The following is a 21,628-nucleotide window of genomic DNA, read 5'->3' on the forward strand; positions in this document are numbered from 1 at the left end:
AACGAATCTTGATGTCATTCCTAATTCGTGGAATGAAATGTTGAATTTACCTAAGCCGGACAAAGACTTGTGGATAGCAGCAGCTAATGAAGAAATTCATTGTTTGAAAAATAAAGATACATGGAAATTGGTCCAACCTCCTAAAGGAAAGAAAATTATTGGAAGTGGGTGTTTCAAAAGAAAGGTGAAGAAATATACATGGAACAACTTGAAGGTTATATAAAAGAAGGCAATGAACGTCTCGTTTGCTAATTACAAAAGTCTTTTTATGGATTAAAGCAGGCAGCAAAGGCTTGGTATGATAACATAAATCCAATATTATTGAAAATTGACAGCTGGAAAAGCAGATACTTGTTTATATAAGAAACAAATTAACAATGAAATTGTACATCTACTCTTATACTTATGTGGATGATATACTAATTTGTGGCAAAAATGAATTATATATAAATGATATCAGTGATATCAATAATCAATTAAATGAAAATTTTGAATGTAAAGATCTTGGAAATTTATCATTGTATTTAGGAATCCAAAAAAATCAAAATTCTAATGGAGATTTTCTCCTTCATCAAGAATACAGGATAAACAAATTAATAGAAGAAATTAAACTAGAAGATGGAAAGCTGAGTTCAATTCCCATGCATCCAGAGTTTATTAAAATAACACATAATTAAAATATGCTACCTAATAACGAAAATAATAGATCAATTATTGGTATATTACTTCAAGGCCAGATATAGCCTCAGCTGTTTCGATATTGTGTAGAAGAGTTGAAACCCCCGAAAGTGTGATTGGGAGGCGTTGAAGAAATTCATAAACAGTTAATTATTAAGCAAATTCAGATCTTAAATTAAAATATTATATTGATGCTACTGGAGATCATGGCGATAGAAAATCAACTAGTTGCTTTATATTTTTATTGGGCTTAAATGCTATTTCTTGGTTATCTAAAAAGCATTCAACAATTGCATTGTCGTCTACTGAAGCAGAATATGTAGCAGCTTCGTTTGCATCTCAAGAATTACTATGGATCAAACAATTGCTCTGTTTCTACACCCATTCCTATGTACGAAGATAATCAGAGCTGCATCAAAATAATTGAATCTGAAAAATTTAGTTCTAGAACAAAACACATTGACGTAAAATATCATCACATCAAAAGCCTTCATGAAACTGGAGTTATTCGAGTACTATATCGTCATATGTAATCCAAAAAGCCCAAAAAGTTACAAAAAAATCAAAATCGTCTTTTTGATTGATTATGATGCACCGTATTAAAATACATGATCCTGCTAAATTTAAGGAGTGTAAAAATCAACGTCAAGAAATTCTAAAAGTTTATGTTCTAAAATTACCTGAAAATTCATGAAAATTTTAAAATTCTTTTGAATTTTACTACATGTGATGAAGGGTATACAAATTAAAACTATTTACATAATTGTCTGTTTCTCTTACTCCCCAATTACACCAACAAGTTTTTCTTCCAATTTTGTACACAAAATGATTGAAATTGCTTCTCTGGCATAGGCTACAGGCAATTTGAAATCTATTTTACTTTTCAAGGTATAATTGTCATTATATTAATGTATTAATTTTGAAAAACATATTGATGCTAAAATTTTAAAATTGTTCTGAAAATATATTATCCACGAGTTCATACCATGCGCCATAATAAAAATGCATTTAAATATTTTGATTTCTCTGGTAATAACGTACAAAAAATGTGATTGGTTATGCAAGGTTAATTTCGTTGAAAATTTTTAAAAGGCGACTAAAAACTTAGCCGCCTTACTTTCGATTTTAAACCGCCGCTGAAATTATTAATGTCAGCCGTCGTTAATATTTGTCGGCACAGGTCTTTAATCTTGCTGGGGTAATTTCACAAATAATTTTATGGCAAAATAATAAAACACAGTTTAAAAGTATATTTTAAACAAAAATTCGCAAAATACTGAGTTTCCTTGGAAATCTTAGAAGAGTTTAAGTTTGCAATTGAGAATAAGTTCTAAAAGCATCGAAGGAAAACAATAAGTAAGAAAAAAATCAATAAAATTCCCTACATTAGGAATTTGCAAACAAATGTGAATCAAAAACAGCAGCAGCATCAAAACAACAAAATCAAATCTGGCGCATAAAAAAACAGGAAAATGTCAGACGAAGAAGATTCTATGTCTGAAGGCTTTTCAGCAAGTGAGGATGAATGGAAGCCTAACAAGGATATAAAGGGTGGCGAGTCATCAGATGATGATGATAGTGATTTTGAAGGATCGCCCTTAGCTGAAGCTGCAAGTGGTGGAAGTGGTACAAGTGCGGGACGAAAAAGGTACATTTAAATTTTATAGGTTTTTTGACATTGTTTATTATTATTTTTTTATTTTAAAGGGGAGAGCCAAAAGCTCGCAGTGCTGCCAAACAAACATCATCAAAGAAACGCACTGGGTTATCACTGCGTGCCAAACTTTATAACAAATATAGGCCACCACCCAAAACGTTTTCACCACCCAGCGGTGTTGCTGGGAAGAACTCCCCCTCAGCATCTACATCACGCACGAATTCAAAAAACGCCACGGCGCCCAATGAAAGCAAAAGTATCAAACGTATAAATAATGCAGACGAAGATTCAGGCTCCAGCAGTGATTCCAGCATTGATAATTATCTAGTTAATCCAGAAGATTTGGACATTCAATCGAGTTTTTTCAATGTTGAAGCTAAGCCAATCAAAAGACCTTCAGTCTCACCTGTTCCTGTTTTTGATTGTAACGCCGGTCTGGGAAATCTTACCGACTCTGGATCAGATGACGATCAGGTTGAGGTCAAAAAAGATGAAAAGGCTTTTGACTTTAATAACTTGCTTGAGTACGCTAAAAGTCTGGAACGCGTTAAAGAAAGCGTTGCCAAACATAACGCTGAAGAGTCTAGTAAAAAATCGTCAGGTTCTACAAATATTGATACTTTAGATGTATATGCCGTGCTTGCATTGGGCGAAAAGCAACAAAATCGTTCACATAACGACGGAGAAGATGAAGATGATGAAGACGACGATGATGTTATCGGCAACGAACAAAGTCGTAGCAAAAATCAACCTTCAAAACTAAACAAGACAAAATCTACACGTATTAAACGACATACGAAAACACGTCCTACATCAACTGTGGCCGCCAATGATACCGACGATTCTGATTGGGAAGAAGTAGCAGGTAGGAAACGCAAGTAGATATTTGTAGTTTAGGTATTTTATAAAAAAAATGTTGCTTAATGTTGATGTGGTTTAAAAATGTACCCCATTTATGTTTCTGTAGTTGTTGTATTTTACCCAAGATATTAATTTTATTTTATGATTAAAACCGGATGATGCTAGAAATGTTATTAATGTATCTTAAAGTCTCATTGTGCGCTTCCAATGGTTTTATAATTAATATTCTGAGACTGCGTAGATATTTAAATCGAATATGCTGTTAGCAAAAATTAAATAAACAAGGCATAGTTAAACAAAATAACTCATAATTACTAATGAAATGAATAAAACATCTAAATGTGAGTTAAATATGTGAAAAAGCAAAAATAATAATCAAAATATGTAGATAAAATCATATAAAGAAATCCTATTTTTTTCGTTTTTACTCAGAATCGCATTATCATATCTTTGCTTTATAATTCTTGATCTTGAAATTAAAATATATTATTAATCGTAAAGTCGTATATGTATATTTACGGGATTATTCATAATGAAAAGCAAGCTGCTAACTATATTGCTGCTAACTTTTTGTGTGCAAATTCCTATAAGGGAAATATAGCAACTCATTAGTTAGTAGTTAGTTTCTTATTATGAACAAGGACCTTAATATATTTTTAACTAATTCATTCATCCATATTCAATCATTCTGGTGATTTTGAAAATAATTTAAGAATTTTTTTGAATTTTATATATTTTAAGAAATCTATAAACATTGATACCGTCACCTAAAACGCAAACGGCCCTATCAAACATTTTTAAAATTTAACAGAAGCAAAAAACTATATAAATTGAAAAATTTGTTTCTATAAACGCGGGTAACACAACGGGACCGCAACTAGGTGGACCCATGTGAGCCACTCATGTTTGATTGAGTGGCTGCCCTTCTTACCTAAACCTAAACGCGAAAATAAACAAATTGTTTAATAGTGAAACCTATCAGTTGTTATGATAGATGACAATTGCGTATATAAAAATGGATAAATTGAACTTTTTACCTTTAATATTTAAATGTTTTTGTAGATAGGGCCTTTTGTGTTTTGTCAATAAAATCGATAATTTTGGGCGAAGAAGAATTTTTGTATGGACATTTGTTTTAATACAATACATTAGAATTAACTATAAAATCGATTTTGAATTTTTGGTTAGTTAGGGCCGTTTGAGTTTCAGGTGACGCTATGTATATTTCAAATTATATTCTTCGTTTAAAATATTAAAAAAAAATTGAAGGGCTTATTGCAGTAACTCGATATGCCACCAACCATCACAATTCGATTTTATGTGCTTTTTGAGTTGCTAGGAACCATATCTAATGTCCCTATAGAAATTTTTAGCGTATTATGGTAAATTGGCGATATAAGGGTCATGCCTCTTTTTCCATTTAAACAATTTGAAAAAAATTTTATTTCATAAACTCGATATGCCACATATATTTTTTACACTTTTTAAAAAAGTCCTTTATAATGATGGAGATAAAAGCGGAATTGATATTTTTTTATGTTACTGTGATAGAACAAGTTAAGACAAGTATCATTATACGAAGAGAAAAATTTTTTACTCGAAATATCGGGAGATATAATTTTTTGAAATTAAAGTGGCTTACCTTGCTACTGCATAAAAATAATTTCATATATAATTATGTTGCTTACCAAGTTCTTGCTGATTGGAAAATTATCGATTGCAAAACATAAAAAAAATTTTGCTTATAGATTTACTTTAATTTCGTGGAAAAATCTTATATAATGTTCAAACTATGTGCATAATATAAAGTCATATTTATCATACCAAATTAGCAAAGACATTGCAGCATATCCTATAATCTTTGTAAAACATATCACAATCATCAGCATATACAAAAAGCATAATATTATAACGCCTGTTATATAAAGTGCATATCGAAACCTCTTTTGAACAATGGACTTGAAATTTCTAAAATCCGTGCAAGACTTCTGACACAACATGCTTCGAAATTGGTTCAGATGTTTAAAATGATGATCAAGAAATAGAAAATCAACTATGTTGAATAAACGCAATATTATCTCAAATTTTAATCCGAATATTAATCAGTGCAAAACCCATTCTATTTAAAGTAGAATTAAACCACAGGACCTGCCTTTTACTGCAGAATAATTTAGCTAAGTATATTTAGCCAAATTTATTCTCATATAAAAAATAACTAAAAATATAAATTTCATATTGAAAATAAAATTTATAAATTTTTTTGTAGCAAGAACATGATAAGCCACTTTGAAAATGTACTAGAACTTGTTTTTTGAAAATAAAAAATGTTAAAATATTGTTAGGCAAAAACTTGATAAGCCACAATTTTTTGCTAAAACAGTGGTTTTCACTTTATTTATGATATCAATCTATTGGCATACGATAGTTATCGACCTTATATGATTATTAGGCGTGTTTAAAGTACAAATTAAAAAAAAAAACATTTTTTTGAGAATTTTTTTAAACTTTAATGTCGATTTACTCAAAATTTTATTTTTGTGGCATGTCGAGTTACTGCAATAAGCCCTTTAATTTAAGAAAATTTATTCTTTTATTTTGATATTAAATATACTACGAAAACCTAATGTGAGGGAGATATTCAGATTCGGTTTCAGGGAACCTCAATTCTTTAGAGAAGTATAATTAGGTATCTGTGTTAACAAGTTGTTGGCCTGTTTAAAACGCAATAGGAGGAACAGTCTATAATTGATCTCATTTTGATTGTGATTGAAAATTATAAAATATGCGCGTAATTTATATGATTGTTGATGTAGAATGGATGTTTAACTAGCTTGCTGATCTTGTGTTTCCAAAGTGAAAAAATCTCTAATATATGAATATTATCTAAGAATATGGAAATAGATTAATAGATAATGGTCAGTTTATGCAGTTTCTTTTCTGAAATTCTAAAGAAAACAAATAAAAAACAAACAAAATTCTGTACAATTTATCATTTATGAACCGTCAATATTCTAAATGAAAACGTTTGGTATATTCTATATTTATACTATTTATTACAAAATTCTTTCCAGTTTTGATTTTTTTTCTATGTACGTTGAAATCATAACAATGATTTAGTACTTTTATTCTAAGTTTGAAGAAAATAAAAGGTTAGCCATTTAAAATATGGGCATGTTTGTTTAATGCGTTATAGAATACGCTCTTCAAATAAGAAAAATTATTTTCGAAATCTTTTATTTTTATTTGTCATTTCATAAAACTATCTATGGTTGTGATATATATTTTTTACAATTTTATTTTATTTTAACAACGCATTTAAGGGTTTCTTAAATATTATTTTTTAATTTCATGTTATTACTTAGTAGATAATACATACATACCTTTATTTAGTTAACTTTTTCATAATAATTTATATTAAATTTACAACATTTTATGCTAGAATTTTCTTTTAGCACGCATTGTTTCATAATTATGTTTTATTCAAATATATTCTTGGTGTTTATGCTTTGGTATAAAGAAGACACATGCAGATATTCAAAGAATATATTTAAATAAATGTAAAGAAATAATTTTTGTTAAAAATCTAACAATATATAACATTTCAATACATAAAAACTAAAACATTTTAAAATTTATTCAAAATTCAGTTGCGAATAGGTAATATTTGTCATTTTTTAAATTTTAATTTTAAAGAAATTTTGAAATAGTGAAATTGTAACAAAATAAAGTTATAATGAAAAAATAAAAACAGCAATTTATATAAAAAGAAAGTTGATTTATAATTGCAAAATAAAATCATAAATACTGTTGTTTAAATTAGTATTAAAAAAAATAAAATCAAAAATTAATTTAATTAAAATTATAAAAAAAATTAGAGAACTGAATTTTAAACGAATTTACTTTAAATATTGTATTCACATTAAATACGAAATATACAAAATAAATAATTGTTAAAAACAATAAAAAAAAAATATTCTAAATCTACTTGTAATACACTAGATTACACTACATTATTATTATAATTATTATTAGTTTAGTAATTATTATAAATTAAAAGTAAAGAATAATATAACATTTAAAATTAAATTATTTTAAAAATTTTAACATATGTTCGTTATGTGCTACTGCTATACGAAATGTACATATCTGTGGACTTTGATGAAACCACTTGTTTGAAAAAAATGAATTTTACAAGAGAGCATAAAATTACTTTTAACATGGTATCTTTGGATCTAGACATATACTTACCCCAACTAGACAAAAATATCCGCTTTTATGTTGTTATGTTGACTACAAAATTTGGGAATTGTCATATATCGAGATAAGAGGTTTTTTCAAACGTTCACAGGTATACATCTATTTTATCTAATAAGAAATCTAACATCCAATAGAAAATAAACCAGGTCATATAGGATTTTTATATCAATATCAGTCAATAGGAATACCAATAGCAACCCCAGCGTATATTAAAAAGAGGATATAACAACGACAAATGAGAATTTTTATATGTATGTTCTGAAATAGTTACATTTAAAGAATACATAAAACGTTTTGGGAAAATTGGAAATATTTTAAATATAAAATAATCTTTCCATGAACTTAAGCAATATCAAAACAGAGCAAATTTCGTTTCGTATTAAAAAGCAGTTTAATTGTTAACCATATATGGCTCTGTGAGCTCGGCGATTAATAAAGATTTTATTAAAATTAATTGGTTTACTATTTTATTAATGTTTATTTATTTATTATGTAATTTTTGTATTTATTTCCTTTATGTACCTATTTATTATGCTCTACACCACCATAGTGGGAAAGGTGTTTTGCGTTAAGACTAATGTTTGTAATGCGCAAAATATAGACCTACCGTTTGAGATTCCCAAACTCGACTCAGAATCTTATTCTCAATTTGAGAAGGCATGTCTGTCCATCACTTAGCTCCCAGTTCGTTCCGTTTTGGTCTTTCTAAAAATAGGTAGAAATAAGTTTTATATAAACATAATTAACACGATAGATTTTCTTAATGATTGGACATCATTTCACTTAGCCCCATATTAATTGATTTATAATCATTTGTAACGGGATAAAATTCACAATAACTTACTTCCATATAAACATAAATTCACTCTCCGCTAGGCTAAAAATCAACGTTAAATTATTTTTTATAAACAAATTCTTATTTTTTATATACTCATATGGTCAGCAGTACCCGACTATACTTGTTTATATTATATATTTAATAATTATTTTATTAATTAATTTATTTTATTTATTAATATTTATTTATTATTTTATTTATTTCTAAAACATACAAAACCTTTAAGCTAGCTAAATGTTTTTAAAAGTCAAAAACGCGGTATTAATAATTTGATTATATATACTGTTTTTAACTAGACCAAAGATATCATTAATGAAAACAATGACTACTGAGTTAGTCACTATATAACAAATTTAGATCGAAAGTACATAGTAATACATATTGGTTCTACACAATATCAATAGATCGCTTATTAATTAGTTTTCCAAAAAATGTCTTCATGATGAAACAGAACACGACTGTAACTTCAAGCAAAAACGTTGTCAAAACGACATAGACCCATAATTAAAGCTACGGCAGTAACTACAATTCTCTCATGGTTTTGTTTATAAAATGTATGAAAATATTTTGAAAGTATGGTAATGCTGTTGAGAGAATGAGTACCTAAAATGTGAGCATAAAAATAAACGCTCTCAAAATAAAATAAAATCTATTTTTACAAGCGCATTCTACGACTTCAAAAAATGCCAATTTGTATGAAAAAAAGCGATATGCCCTAGTTCTGTTTCATCATTTAGAGTCATTTAATAAGCAAAAAATGGAACAGTGACTTTAGGTACGTTTAGTTCAATAGTAAATATTTAGCATTTAATACATATACTTCGTATTTAACCTGGTTTAACTAAAAAATAAAAAACTAAGCCATAAACACTTTGGTTCAAAAAATGTCTCATTACAAAAACTTAGTTTTTAAAACCAAATAAAATAAACAATATTGAAAAATAATAAAAATAATAGAAAATAATTATTTAAAACTTAAACAAAGAAAACCCCTATATTACAAGCCTTCATAGATAAAAAAAAAGAAATCATCATTGTTATTGTGTTGTTACAATTAAAATCTAAAATTAAAAATATAATATAAATGTAATTAAAAAAGAATTAAACCTAAAATATAAATGAAAGCATAAATTAATTATTTATAAAAGCACTAACTCAACCAACACTTGCTGAAGAAAGTAAAAATCAAAAAAACAAAAAATTCTTAAATAAAAAAAAAACACTAATAAAATAAATGTTATTTAAAATGCAACAAACTAAACGTAATTGTGTTTTGGCTTTCTTTTTAACTTATTAATTTTATTAATTAATACACGTTGCTTTAACAAAAATGTAGTAGCTTTTATTTGTTAACCCTTAAATGCATGTTTTCTAATACATTTTCTTTAACTATTGGATTTTACTTATTTGAAAGATTTTACTAAATTTATTTTTATACAAATTATAAGTTAGTAAAACACTTTATATCTTAAAAAATACATTTTAATTAAATTCGCAATATGTTAAATTATTGGAATACACATACAATTGTGATTCCAGGTAAGACTGGAAATTAAAAATATTTGTTTAATATTATTAATGTTTAAGAAATTAAATTTTTAAATATTAAAACGCCAATATTTGTTAAATTCTGGACTCTAGGTATGAAGTCAGATAAAGTGTTTTACAAAATCGCCTATAAATTTAACATTTTGTTGGAGTAAATTAGAAATTATTCGGAATAGCGTTATTTTCTTTAAAAAGTTTGCATTTAAGGGTTAATGTAGAAAGTAAACTGCTTAGAAATTCCATACTTTAGCCATAATCATATTTATCGAACAAAGAACGTTTTATTTCCCAACATAGGCTTTACTTAGCTGTATATATTTAAGCGATTTTATTAAAAAAATACAAATATCCACAGCTTTAGTTTTCATATGAACTTTCTTATCTGGACGCTTAATAATAATTCCATGAAATTTATTGACGATTACTGGTGTGACATTCCTAGATGCCTAGAAAGATTAAAATACATTTATATTGTTGACCATGGAATAGAGGATATACATTTATGCTCTAAAGTCTAATAGATTTAGAAAAAGTTTTTTGAATTTAAATTCCTAAAATTAAAACAATTTTTTGTAATATTTTTCCTTAAAGCTCGTCGAATATGTTTTTCTATAAGTTCGGTTGTTTCACTATATATCGTATAGTCACTGGGAAAGCATGTTATGCAAGTAAAAAGAAGTATTTTTAAATTTTTTTCTCAAATTTATGTTCTACTTACAGATACTTCAGAAGGTATTGATACCACAGCAACTTCAAGCGATATTTCTCATATTGGAAGTCTTGAAATACACGTAGATTTGCCATCTCGCAGTCGTGAGAAGAAAACAAAAACCCAACAGGACATAGAAATGGCTTTTAAACGTAGACTTAATCGAGATATTAAGGAACGTCAAGTTCTACTGCACAAAGCCAGTTTGTTGTGCCATTTTGGTCGTACATTTTTCTACAATCGTTTGCTAAACGACACAATCTTAATGCCAAAAGCTTTGAAACTTTTACCCAGTAAATCCGCATATCCGCCTGACAGAGGAACAGAAATAAAATACTTTCAGTCAATGGTGACTTGGTTTAAGAGTGCGATCAAATTAAAAACACAAAATTTATATCCCGAAAAATCAGCAGCTAAAACCAAAACCAAAGCACACCTTGAGCTTTTAAAACAAATTGAGAAAAAAGAAGCTCGTAGTAAACAGGACATGATTTTTATATTTATTATTCTGCTACGCGGTATGGGACTACAATGTCGTTTGATTGTAAATATGCAACCAATGCCCTTGAAACCCGCTCAGTCGGATTTACTATCGCTTAAATTGAAAAAAGATGATGAAAGTGATAATAAAAATGTGTCAGTATCTTCTAAAAAGATCAAGAAGGAAGATCGAGATACAGATGGTAATACTGAAGCCATATCTCAGGCTTCCAGTTCTAAAGTGAAAGTAACAAAACAGGAGAGCACTGATAGTGAACACAAAAAAGTTGCTGCTAAGAAAAACATAAAAAATCCACTTACAAGTGACGCAAAAGAAACACAAGAAAGAAAGCAACAAGCTAAATCTAAGACAATTAAAAAATCCAAACAAAGTTCCTCTGAAGACAGTGAAGATGTCATAAAAGTAGAAGAAAAACCAAAAACAAGTAGGAAATTAGCAAACCTTAAGGAAACGGAAAAACGGAACAACACTAAACTCACTAAATCTGAAACTTGTATAAAAACAGAAAAAGTAACAAAAACAAATGCTAAAGAAAAGCATATTGATGAAAAAACACAAGCATCATCAACTGCTGCAAATGTTAAGGAACTTAAGGGTGAAAAGAATGAAGAAAACTCTAAATCGAAAGAGAAAACAATAAAGGGGACGGAAGTGAAGAAAACTAAAACTACTGTGAAAAGCTGCCTGGCTTCAGGAACTGAAATTGTAGCGCCTTCAGCACAAGAAACCAATAATGAGAAAAGTAACGGTCACGATGATTTGGAAAGTTCACAAAAAGAAAACAAAACTAAATCTCTAAACAAACCTACTTTATCACGATTAAAGCGAACTAAAGCAATCGACAGCAGTGATAAGCAAGAAGAAAAACCTGACAAGAGACCTACAATTGAGGCCGGCACTTTGGTCATACCAAAAATTGTCGTACAAGCTGGAAAAGACCAAAATCTTACCGAACAACCCAGCACCTCAAAACAAACACGAAGTACTCGGTCTCGTAGTAAATCACCACAGGCTCATATATCTACAGCTTTTCTACTACAAAACTCGCACTACAAAGAAAAATTCCCAGGCATTATACAGCAAAATACGAATGTTAAAAAGAAAACGATTCGTGGTAAAAGTCCCATTAATAAAGCAAAAATATCAACTGATTTTCTAATAAATCCTCAACCTACCAGTGTTCCAAAACGAGTTTTACGTTCACGTCAAAAGACAAATGAAGATTCTCAAGAAGATGCAAAACCTATGCAAGTTGAAATACCTCAGCTAGACGGCGCAAATGATAATGATGCTGATTGTGAGAATGAGAATTTGACATCTAAAAAAGACAAAAAGAAACGTCGGCCCAACATAAAAAAATTAAAGACCCTACGAAGTACAGACAATTCCGATGAAGATTTTGAACCGTCACCGCCGAAAAAACCAAAATCTGCACCTTCTTTAGCTAAACAAGATCGTCGTGTATTATCGTCTGATGATGAAAATGATAATGCGGATAGCGCGGAGAAGGCAAAACGTAAACAAACTGCTGGCGATATGTGGATTGAAGTTTGGTGTGATGTTGAGGAACAATGGATTTGTGTCGATATATTTAAAGGAAAAATACATTGCGTCGATACAATAAGAGTAAGTTCAAGTTTTGTTTTATTAATTTAATAAAGATTCAATATTGAATAAACAAATTCACAATTGTAAACGATTGTACTTCAATTTTACAATAATTCCTTCTGGGATGTCTGCTACAGCATCGTCTATATACCAAAGTAATAATAAAATATCATAGAACAACAATATTTTAGAATCTACATCCATAACAGTATTCATCACACAGAAAATTGATTAATTATCGAATTCATTTTCTTATTTGTACAGAAATCAGCTTCGCCCTCTTTGGCGTATGTCTTTGCATTTCAAAATGATTTAAGTATTAAAGATGTTACTGCTAGATATTGTCCGAATTGGACTACCGTTGTACGTAAATCTAGAGTTGATAAAGCCTGGTTAGACACAGCGATTTGTAAGTATGTGGGTCACCGTACAAAGCGTGACATAAAAGAGGATCAGGAATTGCGACGTATTCATGAAGAGAAACCGATGCCAACCGCTATTGGAGACTATAAAAATCACCCATTTTATGCTCTAGAACGGCATTTATTAAAATTCGAAGCCATATATCCACCCAATGCGCCAACACTCGGTTATATTCGCGGAGAAGCGGTGTATTCCAGAGATTGTGTACACACTTTGCACTCCCGGGAAATTTGGCTTAAGCAAGCCCGAACCGTAAAATTGGGTGAGAAACCATATAAAATTGTTAAGGCCCGACCCAAGTGGGATAGAGTAAGTGTATCTCGATAAAATAGGTTTACTTTGATTTTATACAATATTTATATTTTTCTCAAGATCACTCAAACTGTCATAAAAGATCAACCACTTGAAATTTTTGGTTACTGGCAGACCCAGGATTATGAACCACCCACAGCTGAAAATGGTCTGGTACCACGTAATGCATACGGTAATGTTGAGTTATTCAAACCGTCCATGTTGCCCAAAAAAACTAAACATATACGTTGTAAGTATAATTAAATGACAAGATAATGCTATATTACTGAATAATAATTATATTTATTTTCCCAAGTGCCTGGTCTTAACCGAATTTGCAAAAAACTTGGCATCGATTGCGCCAATGCTGTAGTGGGCTTTGATTTTCATCAGGGCGCTTGTCATCCCACCTATGATGGTTTTATTGTTTGTGAAGAATTCGAAGATCAAGTTGTTGCCGCCTGGCATCAAGATCAAGAAGAACAGGAACGTAAAGAACAGGAAAAATATGAGGCTCGCGTTTATGGCAATTGGAAGAAACTCATTCGAGGTCTTCTTATCCGTGAACGTCTAAAAATAAAATATAATTTTTAAAACTGAAATCATTCAACAAAGTAAATGCAGCGTTTTAAGCTACAATCGCACACTATGTACATCCAAAATATACGCATCAGTAACCATACACTCTACATTATTCCAGTGATGTTTTTTTATTTTTTTAAATGTTTATTATTATATTTGTATTTCCATATCATCTTATATTTTCGTTTGTATACTAAATTTGGTCTATATTTTTTAGAGATTTCTGGCACGAATAAAAACTCCAGTTAAAATAGAATTTGATGTACTTTGATGTAATGGGTAATAGATTTAGGAGAATGTCTACTTATACCAAGTGAGGCACATCTTTGAGCTTTATTGTGTATCTTCCAGTGCAACTTTGTATCACATTTTTACGATGGGGAGTAAATTTAATTTATACTTGGTTTTTAACCTAGTATAAATCCTTCCTACCTAGTTTCGGAAATACACCACTGAAATTATGATGCGAAGAAAAGCGGCAAAACTCGCATCATAAAAATTCAGGAACTTTGGGCCTGTTAGGAAATGCATCACTGCACTGCGTTAATGATGCAAAGCTGATGCTTAGACAAACAATTTTGAATTAAAAATGTGTAAATGAAAGTAAATTTCTTTAAGTAAACACTCAAACACCGTATCAGCAATTTTTTTTATTTTTTGCGCATTAAATTAAAGTAAAACACTATGCATATAATGAGCATCAGATTATTTGCGACGGCATCACAAACTAATCATTAGATGCAGGGTACTGAAGCAGAGACCCAATAATGAGTGTTATCGCACTGTTCTTCTTCTTCTAATCCACTTCTATAATTGATTTGATAATTCTACTGATCTTCACAAGAAATATGAAGACCCTCGTATTAAGCAATTAATTCACTGTTTATGAAGCAAAATAAAACCGATATGAAATTGTAAACTAAAATATGCATGAATGGAAACTTTTTACTGGTTGCTGGGTTTGTGTTACTACATTTTCTTTATTACTTTATTACCGTAACCTGTAAATAGTAATAAATTGACAAAAATAAATGTTTTAATTAAATCGATAAATAATTAAATTTATTATTGATTTTAAAAGCGAATTTGAAATATGGTGTGTTGTGGATTTTTTTTACATTTTACTTACTCACTAATTTATAGTATTGTTGTTATTGTTTGTATATATTGAATTCATATTATTTTGAATTAGAATTTCCAATTTTATTTAATTTACACATACATTTTATAATAAATCTATTGTATAAAGTAAGTGAGGAGGAATTCTATGGAGTTTTTTAACTTTGTTCTCTTGCTTAGTTGTTGCCGTAAAATGTTTTAATTGAGTGTTGTTTAAGATTAAGAATAACCGTTAGTTAAATAATTAAAGCTTAATGTTATACATATGTATGTTGATTTTATTTTTAGTAGAATAAATTAATTAAAATTAGATACAAAAACTTGTCTTAATAAAAATGATACATAAATATTAAGATAATATAATATAGTAAAATAAATACACACATACATACATATGTAAATAATCTAAAGAATTAAAAATGTCAACTTTAAGTACACATACATAGGAGATAAAAAAAAAATCGTATTCTTATTCCAAATTTATTATTTAATCTCAAAAGTGAAAGGGAAAACAAGTGAAAAACACAGTCCATTTGTATTTTCAACAAATCTTTGGTGTTTTTGTTTCGTCAATCATAAACAATTCTACCTGTAATGGTTTAGAATATCTTATGATGACTTGGTAAAAAATGATGGCGATGTGGATGTAGATGAAATCGTGACCGAGGAATTATGGTGAGAATTATGATGAATGTTTTTGGAATGTTTCTGATGATTACTGGTCGATGCAGTTGCATTTCTATTGACATCACTTGTTGGCTGTTGTTGCTGCGCAGTGCATGGAATAGTTGACTGCTGTTCTTGTTTTTGTTGTGGATTGTATGTGGTTTGATTTTTTAAATAATCGATATACATGCGTCTAGCTTGATTGAGGACTCTGGTCACATCGTGCTTGCGTACCATTTTGTCAAAATGCATGGCAATTTCATTGTAATCCATGTTACTTTTCATAATGGTATTGCGATGTTGCAATAGAAGAGTGAGACATAGAAACATAAGAAACGGATTACCACCACCAAACTCCGATGGAGGTGGTAGACGGGGTGTAGGTGAGGAATTATTGGTTGCTGAACTGGAAAATGGTGGGGATTTTGTGGAAAAAGTGACTTCGTCTTCAGCAGCTGTTGTTGCCATTTCATCTATTGCTGTTGCATCTGGAGTATCTGTTGATATTGGCACCAACACTTCTGGCAAGGATGTGGAAGTTGTAGGAAGATTATATAAATTACTGCTACTACTAATACTACCGGTCTTTTGTGCTGTTGACAATATTTCATCTCGCAAAAGACTTTCATCCAAAAAGGGATTTAGTTTTAAAGCATTCGACATACTATTTTTAGTTTGTTCTCCAGGTTCAATACCACCACCATCGCGTACATTCAAATTGCTATCAATTTGTCCATTCAGGAGGTGCTTGGACAGCTTTTCCTCTTTTTTTGCGGCTAATGATTTATCACGTTGACGTCGTCTCATCATAAGTTCGCTGACTTCGGGACAAGTAATGATTTCATTTTCTTTTAAATCTTCGACCATGTCAAGTGAATCTTTGCCCAATTTTTCATATTCTATTTCACTACCCGTGGAATCTTTCTTTCCGTCATCATCATCCTTCATGGAAATTAAATCACCAAACAATTGGCGGTCTAAGTTTTCAGCTTCCAAACGTAATTCACGAGTAATGGCTGTTGTCATGGGGTAATAATCCAACTCTTGGCTGTCGTCTGGAGTGGCACTGGAATCACCTTGATCTTGATGTTTGCTGGTTGAATTTGGCGTAGATTGATCTCTTTGGCGTTCAGCGATTGGCGTACGTTCTGGGGTGTGCGTAAGTGAAGAGAGTTGAGAATTGAGCTCCAGTTGTAAACTATTACTACTTAAATTATTAGCTTGTTGTATTGCTGTAGCAGCTGTTGAACAGCTCCATGTATTATTAGTAGTATCGGGTAACGATGAGGAATCCGAATCTAGGGAGGAAGTAAACCCACTTTTTGTTAGTTGCACTAAAGGATGTAGAGTTTGTGTTGGTGAGGTTTGATTGTGTGTTGGCGATGGTGTTTTAGATTTATGTGCTGCTGTCGGCTTGCCATCTGTTGTTAATATTGTGGCACTAATTTTTTCAGCATTAGCCACGCGACTTTTGTTCAATGAGGCAAAATTAAGAAATTCATTGAAATTTTTTACCAGCTTTTGTTGGGATTTTTCGTTGCATTCCTCTAGACTTAAACCTAAACAAAAATAATAAAAGAAAACGACGTAATGCCACTTCCATATAAAATAAAAAATAATGTTTGATTACCTTTTCTACTTGTGGCAGCAATTTTCTCCTTTAGATCTCTGAAATGTCCACCACCGGTGCTGCTTACTCGCTTGACACCTTCGCTTACATTCGTCGCTAGTTGTTTTGCAATTATATTGCTTACCGAATTATAGTTGGAGAGTATGTTTTTGTTTTGTAACTTTGCTATTCCTTTGGGCATCTGAAGATTTTTGTTGTCAGGGCTATTACATTCACTACTGCTGTCAACGCTGGCATCAGCATCGCCACTATTGCCACTAACATTACCACATCCTGTAGTCGTTGATGATATTGTGTCATCGCCGTGTAGCGACGAAGACGAACTGCTTAGAAATGCTTTAGGGATTTGCTTTACTTGACTCGCATTCATTAAGGGATCTTCATCAGTGTCCTTAAATGGATTAGTATCGTGAAAGTTGAAATGATTTGTATCAGAAAAAACATCATCATCATCGTCAATGTTATTTCGTTCATTTTTCATAGAACCAACAGGATTTTCAACTCCTTCTAGTAGTTGTAACATTTTAGTTTCATCCAATGATTGATGGGCTTTCGAAGAAGCTCTTCGTTGACGTCGTGTAGCATGGCGTGTTATATTGTCATCCAAACTTTGATTAAGACGTTTTGTCACATCTAATTTGGAATTTAGAACATTCATACATCCCAAGTGATTCGTACTCGTACTTAGCGATGAACTTAGGGAATTAAGAGAAGCCGAAGAACTTTGACGCCTTAAAGCACATACCTTTGTGTATGCGTTTTCTCTTGGCTTTGCCATTAAAAACGAAGGACTTATGGGTGATGTTCCGTTTCCACACAAAACACTAGCTGGCGTCGGAATACCACCTACTACAGCTGCTGAAACTGGCGCCTCTGTGGTTGGTACAAATTCTTTTTCATACAATTTCAATTCCTCGCGATCTCCAGCAACACTTGTTTCATATTTGAGAGAACTCCACTGTACTTCTAACATGCGCAATGCATCCTCAAATGGAAACTCACGTTTCAGCTCAAGTAATAGCCAGCGATAACAAAATAATAAATCATCTGCCTGTTGTGCCTTTAAATATTCCCAAAATTCGGCGTCATAAAAACTTAAAGCTTCTGTAAGATGGGCAAATTTTTGTGTCATTGCGATACCATCAAGCATAAAGTTTCCACGCACTCGACTCATAATAGCACAAAAACATATGTAAGCTTGAGCTTCATCATTCATGGTCACCAGTAAAGGTGAAGCAATATCGGACATACCCTGACAATAGCTGACGGATGGATGATTGAGGGCGTATGTCGTGAGTATATTAAAAAGTGCTGCTATATTCTGATTGTCATCACTGCCTGCATAAAATGGATGTAAACGATCAGTACGCAAAACATCCTTCTTCACCATACTCGTTACATAAGCTAGTTCGCCAACTACATATCCTAAGAAATTCAAGTTTTAAAATGTGATTAGGTATTTTGTTATCAAAATGGTTTGCTATGATTCGGAGCTCAAAAAAAGTTTCCTAAGACAATGATTAAATTCTTAAATTTGTCTCGATTGCTAAATTTTGTGATTTAATAAATTTTTAACTGTTTTAAATTGCATTAATTTGTTAACTGAAATTTAGGTAGGTATTATAGGTTTTGAGTAGAGATAAATCTAATAAGAAATGCGTATTTCTTTAATTCCAATTTAAAGCAATTAACTTTTTTAAAAATCTAATTATGGTTTATTTTTAAAAAAGTTTTGTTTTCCAACAAAAACTGTCTAACAACTTTAGTTATGTGTCAAAACTTAGGATTCTTTTATGCTAAATTGGAATTATTAAATAAATGCAATAATGTTTCTTTTTAATGCTATTACTCACCCTGTTTTATAGCCGTCTTCCAAGTTTCACGCAACTTATAATATTGCTCTGATTTACGACGCATATAATCCATACGTTGATGACCATTCATTACGCTAGGATAAACATTGAGAATATGTTTCCACACTACCCGGCGAAGACTAGGATCAATACCACCAAAAAATATTACTTTACGCAATTCATCACAACGTTGAATCTGCCCTAAAGCATCGAGAAACATACGAAACTCATTATCGGCCAATGGTGGTCTTGGAGGCAATGCTGCCATTGTCTCCTCATTTAAATTGAATGCTTTTTGAACCATTGAGAATGTTTTCTCCATCTGATTCATTATTAGACCAGGCAACTTAGTCTGCATCTGTTGAACATACTTTTGGGAAACTCCCAACGACTGTTGCAGTGGTGATATCAATTCACGAGCCGTTGAACCAGTGGGCGTAGCTCCAGCACTGTTCGACACAATCAATGTTGCTGAGGGGCTACTTGCTAAATCAGGATCCCATTCTTTTACCTCTGTGAAGGGTTTAATGTCTATTTGCAGCATCAGACATGGTTCCGTAGACGTCTGTATGGAAATATTGTGAATCCTTAGAAATGCTGCATCCAAATCCCAGTCTGACAAGACGGCCAAGTAAATCTCATTACCAGCTGGATCGTATGCTTTATATTTAATGGAAAAGTCCGACTTTATATCGAAAGCCTTAGCCAATAACGAGTACAAAACCTCCAGGGAAGTAATTTGAGGATCTACGCTGAATTTACGCCATTCAGGTGGAAGGTTTGGTTCACATTTCTGTGTTACGAAATAATTTTAGTAGAAACAATCAAAACCATTCAATAACCTTGATATTTGATAGTATTGCTATCAATAACTAGGTTTAGAATTTCATTTCAATTACCTTCACTTTTACACGTACCGCCTCTCTTGTATGGGCAAATATGCTATTGGACATTTTGTCGAGGCCAGACTGTAGAAGTCTTTTACTGCTGTTATACTTCGATGGCTTAAACTTTTGCTGCTTTAATTTATTACTTCATGGATATTTCAAATTTTCACTATTTTTTTCGGAAAGAGAAGTTCAATGGCTTTTACAAATAAACATTTTAAAACTTATGTTTTCCATAGAATTAAATAGAAAATTTTAAACAAAAAACACAAAAGATTTTCCAAACACACACACACAACCCAATCGAACAGCTGAAAATTTTATTGCTGTCAACCACTGACAGTCATCGTGCTAAAGAAGATGCCAGATTAATATAATACGTATTAAGTTTGAACTAAAATTGTTTGTACTAAAAACCGTTAAATATAAATATATGTTTTAGGATTTAAAAATGATTTTTTAATTTGATATTAGGCTTCACGCGATATTTTTGTAATTGTGATATCATCAGGGATCGTAAATAATTATTATCTTTGAATTTTTAAAGAAAAAAATCAAATATAAGAAATTATAGGAGAACAACTTTAAAGATGCCATTTTTATTGTTTTGAGCTATATTTTTATAAAACACTATGCTTTTTAAATTTTTGATTTTTTGACTGACGAACGAACAATGATTTTTATTTCTGCCAAAAATATAAAAATTAAAAAATAATTATTATTACTGCCAAAAAAAATATTTTTTGATTTTTATTTCTGCCCAAAAAAATAAAAATCAGAAAAAAATTAGTATTTCCACCAAAAAAAAATAAAAATCCAAAATAATTATTATTTTTTGAGTTTTATTATAAAAATCAAAACGGTTACGGTCCCTGGATATCATACCTTTTTTGAAAGTTTTTCGATATGTAATAAATAATATTGGCGTACTTATTTTGTAAAAATTCCAACTCCTTCATCTGCATATCTGCGGCCAAAACACTGACTTTGGGAGACATTTTTTAATAGACCGTAAACTGCTGAACATATATCAAATCTGATTTTAGTATACGATTTTACAGGAAATTTTAAGTTAATTTGACAGAATTTGGACGCACTATAAATGCATCACTTCCGAATTTAATAAAACTCCACCAACATTTTTTTGAGCTTATAGCGGGAAAAATAATTAAAATTTTTTTTAGTATATTTCCGGTCCGCAAAACGACTTTTATTATAAGGGGCAAATAAATTTCAAAAAAATTCTGAAATCGACTAAACCAAATGCCAAACTATTTTGTAAATATTTTTCTGTATGAGCAAAAAACTAAGACAATTTTGACACCCATTTCTATAAAAAGTGAAAATAATATGCCTCTCCAACCCATTAAAAATCATATTGTGGAACAAAAATATTCTACAAAATTTTTTTTTTTTGCCGGAATCAAAATCAAAATTACGGAATTTTTGAGACTCAATTCGAAAATATCGAAAATATTTTATTTTTCAAAAATAACACTAAGGGCAGGATTTTCAATCG

At 30.6% G+C, this 21,628-nt stretch overlaps 2 protein-coding genes across 3 annotated transcripts; one reads left to right on the top strand and one right to left on the bottom strand.

Moving 5' to 3' along the window:
- Positions 1–1,836: 1,836 nt before the first annotated feature.
- Positions 1,837–14,210, top strand: LOC119615909 (DNA repair protein complementing XP-C cells homolog). 2 transcript variants are annotated; one of them, XM_037971935.1, is made up of 6 exons: positions 1,838–2,326; positions 2,386–3,200; positions 10,560–12,676; positions 12,923–13,390; positions 13,454–13,622; positions 13,689–14,210. In XM_037971935.1, the coding sequence occupies exons 1-6, from the start codon at positions 2,151–2,153 to the stop codon at positions 13,964–13,966; spliced, it is 4,023 nt and encodes a 1,340-aa protein (XP_037827863.1). In that variant the 5' UTR covers positions 1,838–2,150; the 3' UTR covers positions 13,967–14,210. The 2 variants fall into 2 exon arrangements, with proteins under 2 accessions (XP_037827873.1, XP_037827863.1); XM_037971945.1 differs by lacking the exons at positions 10,560–12,676; positions 12,923–13,390; positions 13,454–13,622; positions 13,689–14,210 and having other exon boundaries at positions 1,837–2,326; positions 2,386–3,232.
- A 784-nt stretch (positions 14,211–14,994) lies between these two features.
- LOC119615918 lies at positions 14,995–20,426 on the bottom strand. The gene is made up of 4 exons (XM_037971958.1): positions 20,122–20,426; positions 19,223–20,015; positions 17,370–18,794; positions 14,995–17,298 (listed from the first exon to the last, which is right to left on the bottom strand). The coding sequence occupies exons 1-4, from the start codon at positions 20,173–20,175 to the stop codon at positions 15,683–15,685; spliced, it is 3,888 nt and encodes a 1,295-aa protein (XP_037827886.1). The 5' UTR covers positions 20,176–20,426; the 3' UTR covers positions 14,995–15,682.
- Positions 20,427–21,628: the final 1,202 nt, after the last annotated feature.

The sequence above is a fragment of the Lucilia sericata genome, unplaced genomic scaffold (genome assembly GCF_015586225.1).
Source record: "Lucilia sericata isolate MDLA Ls3-8-SP2 unplaced genomic scaffold, ASM1558622v1 Contig000002F_arrow, whole genome shotgun sequence".
Taxonomy (NCBI): Eukaryota; Metazoa; Arthropoda; class Insecta; order Diptera; family Calliphoridae; genus Lucilia; species Lucilia sericata.

Coding starts and splice junctions, on each gene's coding strand:
- LOC119615909 (XM_037971935.1), top strand. CDS start 2,151: ATGTCAGACGAAGAAGATTCTATGTCTGAAGGCTTTTCAGCAAGTGAG. Junction 12,677..12,922: donor ATTGCGTCGATACAATAAGA/GTAAGTTCAAGT, acceptor TTATTTGTACAG/AAATCAGCTTCGCCCTCTTT. Junction 13,623..13,688: donor AAAAACTAAACATATACGTT/GTAAGTATAATT, acceptor TATTTTCCCAAG/TGCCTGGTCTTAACCGAATT.
- LOC119615918 (XM_037971958.1), bottom strand. CDS start 20,175: ATGTCCAATAGCATATTTGCCCATACAAGAGAGGCGGTACGTGTAAAA. Junction 20,016..20,121: donor CGGTACGTGTAAAAGTGAAG/GTAATTGAAATG, acceptor TTCGTAACACAG/AAATGTGAACCAAACCTTCC. Junction 18,795..19,222: donor GAAGACGGCTATAAAACAGG/GTGAGTAATAGC, acceptor TGAATTTCTTAG/GATATGTAGTTGGCGAACTA.